Below are 10958 nucleotides of genomic sequence, written 5' to 3'. Positions count from 1 at the left end.
ACCAAATAAACTTTATCTACCAGGCCATAGTGAATTGAAATTTGTATAGAATTAGATACTAAAGGGTTGGTGAGTCATGTTTGTTTTCACACATGACAGTGATTCGTGGATTTGATTCGTCGCTGCTGGAAGCTGATTGGTTAATGGCTCATCTCCCCAACAGTATCCTATTAAATCCCTCTCAATTAAACTTAACACCACTGCAACTGTTTATATTATATTCTTCTTTTTCATTTACCTAACTCGTTGCCCTGTGTAGCCTAAACTCTGAATGGTTAAGCGGAAAGGGGGAGGAAAGAAGCAAGTTCTTCATTTGTCACAGTTTCTAGGAGATGCAGCCCCAGTAACACCAGTAGCTCCTCCTGTTTGGAGTGACGATTGTCCTACTGATCTTAGTATTCCAGGTTTGTTCATCATAATGTATGTATAGTAACTACTGATATAATCACTGATAATTGGCCTTGCTACTTCTCGTTTAAAATCTAATCTAAGTGTTATATGGTTTGTCCAGATTAATTACATTTGACTTTCATGAAACTCTGATTAATTAATCAATTATTATCTCAATTTCAGCTAAATCGACGTACGATGGACCAAGCATTGATCGAGTGGATATAAGCTCGCTACCAAGCGCTCCCCGAGCCCAAAGAGAAGGAAGCTTTGATCCCAGTAAAGTTCCTAGGAATCCACCGTTCACAGCTTACGTAGGAAACCTACCATTCGATACTGAGGATGAAGATGTTGATAAGATGTTCGCCAGGAATACGGTAAATTACTTGATATTGATCTATTAGCGTGAATCACGTGAATTGGATAGTAGCCTATAAACATTACATCCAAAGTGGACGGTCACAGTGTCAATTTCACGAAACAGTACCGCGCGTGTCTTTAATTTTGATTAAAGCAATCATATCGCGCATTTATGTAACGCGCGTTTTGACGTGCGCGCCGTTGCGACAGATTTTCAGTGGGGTAGCCCGAAACGTCATCATGAATGTACCCAAAACTTTCTCATATCATTGCCGTAAAGTGTTCCGGCTCCGCTACAGTGAAACTTCAACTTCCGGGCTATTCAAATTTCTCGTTAAATCGAACTGAATACCATTTCAAGTGTGTCTTCAGTTCAGTTTGTGCCATTAATCAAGGTCAGCTGTAATTGAATTCAAACTTTGAGAACCAAATAATGTAAATAAACAATAGTTTTTGTAGCATTAGCTTTTCCAGAGTCCTAACTCCTATATTTCATTGTATTTCTGGGTAGACTATTATTTTGGTTAATTCAATTGATTTACAGGTGAAGGAAGTGCGACTTCTGAAGGATAAGGAGACAGGTCATTTCAAAGGATTCGGCTATGTCGAATTTGAAACAGCAGAGGGGTTGGTCGAGGCTTTGAAGATGAACGAGAAGATGATACGAGGACGTCCCATTAAAATAGATGTTGCCACGACTGCTGGAAATAGAGAAGGTTTGTAATCACTAATCATGTCATGTAGTTTATGAATGCTTTGTTAAAGAAGTGTCGTGAAGGAACAAGCTCAGATTTCAGTTATTTCTGATTAACTCTAAAATATTATCATGACAGGATCCACAGACCGGTGGGATAGAGACAGAAATAACAACGATGGCGAACGAGGAGAACGACAACCTTACGTAGACACCACTAGTGATGATTGGAGACGAGATGTTAAACCCCAAGATGACAGTGCCCCTGCCCCATACGAGTTAGTTTCCTTGCTTTAACTTGGGTAGTTTGTGAGCTATTAGATATTATCTTGAAGAAGCATCCTTGGTTTGTTATACTGGAAACTATGGATTTTTAAGCAGCTGTATTCCAGGAGAAGAGGCCCAAGACGGTACGATGACGACGGCGATAGCCCCAGAAGCAGAAGAAATGACGATGAACCTGATACGTTTTCTCGGAGCGACTTTGGTACTAAACAGAATGAGGCTGCCAAAGAAAGCACTTATAAACCGTAAGTGCTTGACTATTACCTGCCTCGTTCTAATGTATATTATTAACTGTAGCTGTTTAATTGCATCTTGGTCCTTGTCTTGTTTTCTAATCGCTGTAATACTCCAACAGAAGATTCCGGAATGATGAACATGACGACCGGGGTGACAGAGGTGATAGTGGTGCTGATAGAGGAGCTTGGGGTCGTGGTGGTGACAGAGGAGGTGATAGTGATAAAGGAGCTGATAGAGGAGCATGGGGACGTGGAGGTGGTGACCGTGTTGATCGTGATAGTGATAGAGGTGACCGGCCAGAGAGAGGAGCATGGGGTCGTGGTGGTGGCGGTGACCGCGACGGTGGTGGTGACCGCGACCGTAGTGGAGACCGTGAAGATAGAGAAGAAAAACCGTGGGTTCGTCATGGTGAGGATGGCACAGATTCACCCTCTGAACGTCCCAGACTCAACCTGAAGCCTAGGACCGCTCCTATCGCTGAAGCCCCGAAGAGCGACAAACCATGTGATAAACCAAGCCCATTCGGTAGAGCAAAACCAGTGGATGTCAAAGAAAAAACAGAGGATATCAGAGAGGGCCCCGAGGGTGGCGAGATAAAAGCAGCACCTGAGAGGAAGGAAGCACCAAAGGTCGGTCATTATTTTTGATAAACTTTGCAAAAATCAGCTACGATCAGTAATCAAGATTGACTATATACTCAATCTTGCCATTATCCCGAGAAAGAGGACAATTCCTCAACAGTTATCATTATAATAGTTAAAATCATACTTTATTTCAGTCAAATCCATTCGGAGCAGCTAAGCCAGCTGATACAGCAGGCTGGAGAAGTGCCAGAATGCAGGGTACTGGTCCAATAAAAACACCCACCGCTCAGAAAGTACCTACTCTAACGAAGGACGAGGTCTCAGATGAACTTGTAAGTAGCTTTTGTATCCTAAGTCAATGTTTTTTGCGTTTTGCTGTCTTCTGTGGCACTAATTTTAAACATAAAATAGGATCACAAGTCTGGGAATTTAACTTTGTTACGATTAACAATATTTCTTGTTTACATTCTAATAATTCCTCGTTTTCAGATCTCCGATTCCAACAAGTTCATGGTACTGGATGAAGAGGAATCGATGTGATTTGTTTTTTTAGGAAGTTGATAATTTGGACTTTCTGTTAAACCGAAACCAAGTGTTTCCTCATTAAACTACGCCTTTAGGTTGCTCATTTAATACGGGATTCTAGACTATTTATGTTTTTATTATGGAACTGTACCAAATTTGGTTTTTATTTGTCTCGGAATCAGGGAAAATAACTATGTCAAACATGTGACAAAATGTAACAATCTGTAAAATACGTACAAAATTCTGCGGTCATTCAATTAAGATAGACAGCTCTAACTGTTTATATTGTATGATCATTTTGTCCCATGTTTGACACAGTATAAGAAGGTAAACTACAAATAATTCGTTCATTAAAAACCTAAAAAGATTAAAAACATATTATTATAAAAAACAACCAGTTAAAATATTCTAGCTAACACCAAACAATAAAAAATATCTCAAAAGTAACAAACGATGAGCAAGATATTATAGACTGTGATATAAAGTCCCTTTTAGTTCTGAAATAATATAAAGAGTAAATTTCATTTGGCTCTGAACATAGCTAACAACATAAATTACTAGATTGTTGACATATTATTAACAGCATGACTTGCAAAACATGATAGCAATGGTCACCCGGCGAATTGTTGAATTGTGAACAAGGTTTACAGTGCGAGCAATACACACGTGGTTAACAGTAACTGTACGAATTTCAAACTCGGTAAAAATGTCTAGATATTATAAACACTGAAAGAAATTAGACCAGTCATTGTTCAAGAGTAAACAAGTTAAACCACAAAACTGCCGGGTCCCGTCTGAAGTTTGCCTCCCCTCCCCGGTATCACAGCCTTTGCATAGCATATTTTCTGTACTCATACAGCACGTCCTTAAGAATGCCCGCTACGTTTGACTGCTGCTCTACATAGGCTATAAACTTGTCGAGTCCGATCAGAGCATCGTTTTTAGATATCATTTTGGGTTTCACGTTGGTGATACCGAGAAGAGCGTGAAGGGCGGGCCAGGTGTCGGGTGTTGTAGGTGAGGGTGAGAGTGGTGAGAAGGGAGGTAGGGTTGGTGACGTCAGACTGCCAGCTGATGACATCATGCTGGCACGCAGGATGTTGTCTATGATGCTCTGGGGATGGAGAGAGATAAGTGGCTTAGCATTACTCATCATCTGGTGGTTTGCTCGTTGTTTCTTAGCAGGATGCTGGTCAGGATGGGGCAGGTGAGTTCTCTTCATCTGATCTACCATCCCGGGGATAGTGATATTTGGAAGTTGTTTAATCCCTCCGGGTGAGCTCATCACGTCCTCGTACGCTGGTGGACTGTGCTGAGTCTCCGTGTAGTCAGACGTCAGCTCCATCATAGACCGAGGACTGGCAACCTCCTTGTCACTGTCCCTGTCCGGGGATTCAGCTTGCAGGGTGAGTCTGGTGTGACAGATCTGTGTTGCTAAGTCGAGTAATTCCAGCTCGTTTGGAATACGAAACGGCACCTCGGACGGTCTACCGTCTGCCATGTACCTGCACAAATTTGTTGGATAAACTTTGAGGTCATTGGTTAATGATTGTTAATATTACAAAGACCGGCTCTCCCGTATCCACGTAGCAGCCATTATGTGTTATAAGTCACGGGACAAATTTTCAATAATAGGATGTCATTCGAAAGCAAAGTAACTACACAAGGGAACAGTAAAGGTGTTGGTAAAAGTGGCGGGTTTTCGAATGCCATCACTCACGTCACGTGACATTAGAAATCTCGTGATCAGCGAGCTGATTGGTTGTGATCGGTCACGTGGCTCGACGAATGGTATTGTGCTCCCTACCACTTGTAACAAAATCAATGAGAACTAGAGAAAGGTTAGGCCTTTTAAACCGAGGAGCTTCCAACGAGGACTCTAAGAAAGTTAAAAAACCTAATGTAGAACAATCAAGAAGGATGTTGATTAGTGTTGTAATGAACACTTGCGTGGCAAATATGTGTAGTTCATGAAGACGTACCATTGTTTTAAAAAGATGCCAGGTATATTGGGAAGGAGCTCAGATAACATGAGAAGATGGAGATCAGGTAGGGGCAGGTTGTGTTCTATCTGATACCAGTGTTTCCAGGTTGAGGTGATCTCGTTAACTTCCCCCCACTCCTCCTTCAGCAACTCGAAACATCTGCGATAGTTCTTCTGTAAGTAATTTTGAAGATCACATGCAAGGAGCATGAAAAATTTACGGTTCAGAGGCCCGAAATTATTTGCTGATAATATTTACAAGCCTTATACTTTCACAGTTCGTGAATTAACACTGGCAATGCTACGTCCACTTATAACGGTATGTACAGTAATACTAATAGATCGTACTCGTAGATTCGATTCTATTTGTTCTGACATTGCGCATCCTATTTGCTGGAATTCTTGGAACCGTGAACTAATCAGAATCTTTCCAACGTAATGAAAAGTAAATTTCTTCAAAGAATTAGTTTACTTTTACTTTAGCAAATCAAGAAGAGTTTCCTGAAATTCGATTTGTTTGTCGGTGTGGCCTCGAAAAAAAATTAAACGGAGTACCAGCCATGCATTCATTATTATTGCTGTAACCCAGTTATAATGCAATAATAGTTGCACATAATTTAGTGAATAGTGTGCAAAACACTGCATATAAGAATACCCACATTGAAGTAAACTGAAAACAATATCTGAATCAACAAACCTTCTCAAGCTTAAACTTCTGCAGAACTCATTGTCTTCGAGCCAGCCCCGGGCAAGTCGGACCTTGTATCTTGCCTTGAGAGATCTGGATACTGTAGCTGACGGTAGGGATTTGTTGGCCACGTAACAGGGTATTTTGATGGTTTTAATGTTCCCTTCCGAGTCAGATAGATGTTCAGGATGATAGAGTGAGTTGTCCATTATCAGGACGGCTTTAGGAGGCAGGTCTCTGGCTTTCAGGCTCTCTCGAACCTGCGGTACAAACGTCGAGTAAAACCAGTCAGTGAAAACTTCCGGCGTGAGTTCGTGAGTTTCTCCCTTTCGGTAGAGCAACACTGGAGGCTGGGTGACGTCACGAGGTGGTATAGTGACGTCACTTGTAGGTGTGATGACGTCATGATTTTCTGGAGAGACGGCTTCGGTTTTTGTTGTAGTACTCTGGATCTTTATGGAGTGACATGCAGCGGCTGAAACTTCCGCATCGGCAGAGTCTGTACTCTGAGTGGTGGCGTCACAAAACAGAGGAGGTTTTTCATTATGATCATTACCATTAGTTACAACATTAGTTACAACTTTAGTTACAACTTCTTGATTCTCCTTCTCAGCGCCAGGATCTTCCTCCACTTCTGTTTTTATCTTGTCTTCTTTGGGAAGAGCTGTGACATTATCTGCTTCAGGAGATAAAGGCTTGACAAACACTGCAGGCGTGGATTCCAATTCAGAAGGATGGGGTTCAGAGGGAGGAGGGACGTCTATTGGTTCTTGATACCTGCCCAGGATATTAAGAGAGAGTTTGTGAGTAGCGTCCATGTTAGTGCAAGTTATCAGGGTCAGTTTCTCTGTTTCTGTTTTGACGTTGTATTCTGGGGGGGACGGTGGTGGATCCTTCCAAAGGAGACATGTCTCATCTACACAGTATACCTGGCGTAGAGGTTATATTTGTGAATCTAGTTTGGATTCACATGCGATAAATATAGAAAATACGATCGTGTCGATTGTCAAAAGTAAAGAACCACATAAAATTGTATCGGTTCCTAAATTGTAGCTTCTATATTAATATATAGAAGCTACAATATAGGAACCGATACAAGTTTATCAGTTTATGTGGTTCTTTACTAATAGCTCAAACCACTGAATATATGATATATCATATATATTGAGTTTGAGCTATTAGTTTTCCAGAGGGAAAGTTTCAACAAAATATCTTTAAACTACGGTGGATAATCCTAATTGTTACCTGTCCAGGGGTAAGGTTCTCCTGTCGAAGACTCGCTTTCAGGTGACTGACAAACACTTTCTCAGAATCTATCTTGCACTGCTGAGAGTTCGTAAGTGTTACAACCAGAGTGGCGGTGTTTTTGTAATTCTCATAGTTTCAAAAGATGCTTGCAATGGAAAACTAGAGTTTAGTAAAAGTTGAGTTAAATAATATGTATTAATAACTTTATTGGTCACAACAACAACTTAAATATTAAAATTTTTCGATCTGCAGACACCGCAGATTCCGACAAATCGTAAAAATATGAAACCGAGAAAACGGATCATGTGATTAGTTATCAGCTAAAAGAATGTTCGAGTGGAGGGTAACCATGGTGTGATAAAAACTGAAGATCACTCACGTGGGTGCTCTTAATGTCGGAGATACCGTGCCTCTCTTTAAACCGGGTCAGCCATCCCTGCGAAAAGGTGTAACATGAACCTTCCCTGAATCTCATTACTAGGCTTACTCAGCCGGGAACCAAATTGAGAGCGAGGTTGGTACTGGAATTAGACGACCTTTTTTGAGATTTCAGGTGTGTTTTTGAAGCTCAAGTTCTCATATTCGAAGGATAAATTCAGCCATTAAAATTCCGTGAACCCAACTAATCTGTCTCTGTAGTGTGCTGGTATGTTTACTACAATTAACGTACAGGGATATAATTCCGCAGATTAGTGGTTTAATACATATTACATACCCTGCTCGCAGTGAAGTGTAGACTGACTTTCAGTATTTGGCTGTACATCAGTGCCTTGTCGCACAGTTGTCCGTTGTCTACGTCCAGGTTCATTGATCTCTGCAGCTTGAACCTGTCCAATCAAGGTTGCAGTTTAATTGAGGTGTCTAGCAGTAATGGTGAGGGGTTGATTCAAGGTTGTATTGACACGTGTCAGCAATTCAAAGATTTGATACTATACGATGTTGAGAGTTGATTGGCTGATTCAAGTCAAGTGACGAAACAACCTTGTGCAACCTTCCCACCCCATGTTACTTCTAATGTTTGTGTTTTATTTGAAAGTTTCTTTTTAAGCGTTATCAATACGTATTAGTATTAGTATCTAGGTAAACTATAGTATGTGATCCTGTAGTCTAAATTAGACAAATTCAATTAAAGTCTTATTTATTTTGTCTAATTAAAAAAACAAGATCACATACCACGTACTATTAAGTATTTAATTTTAAACCAAAGTTTAAGCTTAATTTGCTCGGCCGCCTCTAGTTCTATGTAAAAAACGGACCATTTGTATGTTCTTTACATGATTTGATTATTAACTAGGCAGTAAAGATTATGCGTTGACAACAACCATCCTCGTAAACCCTTCAAATCTAGAATAAATTTTAATAACTGCTAACCGTACCATTGGAAGACAGCCTCATTCATGCGAGTGATTTTTGAGGGATTTTTAGGAGAGGCCCTGACCCTTCGCTTCTGTTTGGTGGATCCCCAGTGGTTTGTTACTTCAACGAACTGCATTTTGTTCATACCCCTGTAATGTGGATCTAATGAATATTGTTACTTAATTGTTGTGGTAATTCATGTTCTTTCGAGAGTTGGAGGGGGAATAAGAGCTCAGAAATATCTCAGTTATGACCCATATAATTGTTTCTTGGTTCATATCGTACAGAAAGATAGAAGTGAAGCCGGCCTTTTGTACCACTTAATTGACAATAATTTTGTAACTAGATCAAGAAGATTTGATCGATTTAACGAAAATGGTCTGCAGTGTTACCACACTCTCAGTCTCACACTTTTAAACGGTTAATTGCAATTTAAGTTATCTCAATCATCTTGATTAAAACCTGCAGTACTTATACTATTATGCTGATAGTGATGCTGATGGAACTACAAGTTGAATCGTATGATAGTTTAAAGGTGCTTCTGAAGAAACCATGATCACCATTATAATTATATATTATGGAGGCCTCTCCTTCAAGTAATTCGAAATTTCGAACATCTGGCTAATCTTGAAAACTAAATCTAAACTGCCACAAGATCGAATTTAAACGAGAAGTTGACGCTTAAGTAATCTAAACATACCATTGCTATGCTTTAATGTATAAAAAGGCTATTCTACGACTATGAGGAATCTTAATGGCTCTTTTGTAATGTTAGGATATTTATACAAAAGGAATCTAAAGTAGATGTGTCTGGGTTGGCCGTATTAGGTTTGATGTTACATCAACACAGCAAATGACATCTTCACGTGATACCGATATGAAAAATGACCTGCCGTGCAAGGATATTATGAATTCGGTGGAAAAGATGGAGATTATACCACACAATGAAAATATACGGCTGATAATTTAGAGCTAAAATAACTATATTGTCTGACTTATAGCAATCGGCAGTCCAGTAACGAAAAGATAGTGAGATACGTCCACAATTCTGGGTAAAACGATTATGTGAAATGATCAATTTGAATTAATGATGTTTAAGTTCGAAAAACCCAGAAATTCGTAAGTAAAAATGAAAAGTAATTTGAACGGTTTACATGATATTCTTATAAGTAAATATATCAATAAACTGATTCCAAGAGCAGTACTATGGGACCCTGAGGCGAAAAACTACCAAAGCAAACTAGTAAAACATAATTACAATAAATTAAACGGAAGTGTATAAGTGTATAAGTCGAAAGTTCGTAAACGATCACTATTAAAAGATAAGGATCGAGAGAAAACAAACTAGGACGAGATAAACAGCGATTAAATGTACAGATGAAGTAGGTATAAATACATTGTGGCTTTTGTTCAATGATTAGAAGTTAACGGAAAATGCAAAACAATATGATAGATACTGGTGATTGACTTGTACATGTCGCCTTATTAACAGGGACCTAGTTAGCTGGATGTATGTGTAAATAGTCCCGTGGTTAAGGTTTAAACAGGTGCCTGCATAAGTAAATAGGACTCTATACGAGTCAGAAACAGGAAATGGCTGATTGGGAACTAAAGGGCAGTGAAATTCTAATCATGTAATTCAAACACAGCGAATCTGTAATAATTATCAATGAATTCACTGTTAAAACAAACGCATTTTAGTTAATCTTGGAAGTACAAAGTGTAATTGTGACAGATAAATAACAACATGATAAATGAAAGATTCTACACGAATTCACCATACAAAATCACCCGGCAATGCTATATAGCTGTACACGGAATTCAGTAATTACAGAGAGGGCGCTTAAATAAACATTACAGGGGTGCCGTTGCGAGGTAAATTGGTGGCAAATTCCAGAGGTAACTTTAGTCACGTTGGCACGCCACAAGGAAAGGATTAGGTTTGAACACCTGAATGAGAGTGAGTGATATCCGAAAATGTCAAGAAAATGAACGGCTCACCTCCCAGGCTAGCTCATAAAATGCTAAAACGTTCGATGAACAAGAAACATTTATCGGATTATCTAAACGAGCGGTGTCCCATCTTGCGAAGGTGATCTGTATATTCGTGTGCGGTGTCACGGGGTTTGTCACGTTACTTGCACGTGGGCCCAGGTACGGTGACCTGCGACCGTGCAGCCTCACTGACAATATTCATTTCAGAGGTCAGCTGACCAGGCTCGTGCTGGATTGAGCTCGGTCCGGTTGGACTGTACAGTAATATATATTATGTAACATAACCTCATTACCGCACACTCCTGCTATCTCGCTCGTGGAACCAGAAACCCACGTGCTAATATTCCAGCCCCCTCATTGGTGGAGAGGTCCGGGGTGGACGGGTGATTGGCCGTGCCGGATATAGTCGAGGTGTGCTGCTATCCCAGATCCGAGCACTTTAGGAACAATGATCTACCCGAAGAGAAGGCTGGATAGACCCGGTAACTTACCACTGACAGGACAGTATTGTGGTCACATGACGAGCGCTCTGCAGTGCAGATGTCACGTGAGAGCAGAGCAGGCCTATCACCGGGCAGTTCACTCCTGACCACAAACTTTGTTAGGAGAAGC

The 10958-nt window shown here is 40.3% G+C and overlaps 3 protein-coding genes across 4 annotated transcripts in view; 2 read left to right on the top strand and 1 right to left on the bottom strand.

The window, feature by feature from the left end:
- The window catches only part of LOC134811686 (ribosomal protein S6 kinase beta-1-like), a 97039-nt gene that overhangs the window by 24150 nt on the left and 61931 nt on the right, over positions 1-10958 (top strand).
- Positions 258-3230, top strand: LOC134811666 (uncharacterized). Its single transcript, XM_063818692.1, has 8 exons — positions 258-404; positions 574-767; positions 1295-1466; positions 1584-1722; positions 1837-1974; positions 2085-2595; positions 2745-2882; positions 3040-3230. The coding sequence occupies exons 1-8, from the start codon at positions 272-274 to the stop codon at positions 3088-3090; spliced, it is 1476 nt and encodes a 491-aa protein (XP_063674762.1). The 5' UTR covers positions 258-271; the 3' UTR covers positions 3091-3230.
- LOC134811663 (tigger transposable element-derived protein 2-like) lies at positions 3267-10147 on the bottom strand. Of its 2 annotated transcripts, none has more exons than XM_063818690.1 (7): positions 8372-10147; positions 7711-7822; positions 7375-7431; positions 6993-7073; positions 5757-6676; positions 5058-5219; positions 3267-4580 (listed from the first exon to the last, which is right to left on the bottom strand). In XM_063818690.1, the coding sequence occupies exons 1-7, from the start codon at positions 8494-8496 to the stop codon at positions 3896-3898; spliced, it is 2142 nt and encodes a 713-aa protein (XP_063674760.1). In that variant the 5' UTR covers positions 8497-10147; the 3' UTR covers positions 3267-3895. The 2 variants fall into 2 exon arrangements, with proteins under 2 accessions (XP_063674760.1, XP_063674759.1); XM_063818689.1 differs by having other exon boundaries at positions 3412-4580; positions 6993-7070; positions 8372-8501.

This window comes from Bolinopsis microptera, chromosome 2 (genome assembly GCF_026151205.1).
Source record: "Bolinopsis microptera isolate Bmic1 chromosome 2, MBARI_Bmic_1.0, whole genome shotgun sequence".
Classification (NCBI taxonomy): domain Eukaryota; kingdom Metazoa; phylum Ctenophora; class Tentaculata; order Lobata; family Bolinopsidae; genus Bolinopsis; species Bolinopsis microptera.
Note: the sequence above shows the minus strand (reverse complement) of the source record. Positions and strands in the feature narration are given on the sequence as shown.

Excerpts from the sequence above, each read along its gene's own strand:
- LOC134811666 (XM_063818692.1), top strand. The coding sequence starts at position 272 with ATGGTTAAGCGGAAAGGGGGAGGAAAGAAGCAAGTTCTTCATTTGTCA. Across the intron at positions 1,467-1,583 it reads GACTGCTGGAAATAGAGAAG|GATCCACAGACCGGTGGGAT; the intron begins GTTTGTAATCAC and ends TTATCATGACAG. Across the intron at positions 2,883-3,039 it reads ACGAGGTCTCAGATGAACTT|ATCTCCGATTCCAACAAGTT; the intron begins GTAAGTAGCTTT and ends CCTCGTTTTCAG.
- LOC134811663 (XM_063818690.1), bottom strand. The coding sequence starts at position 8,496 with ATGAACAAAATGCAGTTCGTTGAAGTAACAAACCACTGGGGATCCACC. Across the intron at positions 6,677-6,992 it reads AGAACCTTACCCCTGGACAG|GTATACTGTGTAGATGAGAC; the intron begins GTAACAATTAGG and ends CCTCTACGCCAG. Across the intron at positions 4,581-5,057 it reads GGCATCTTTTTAAAACAATG|GTACATGGCAGACGGTAGAC; the intron begins GTACGTCTTCAT and ends AAATTTGTGCAG.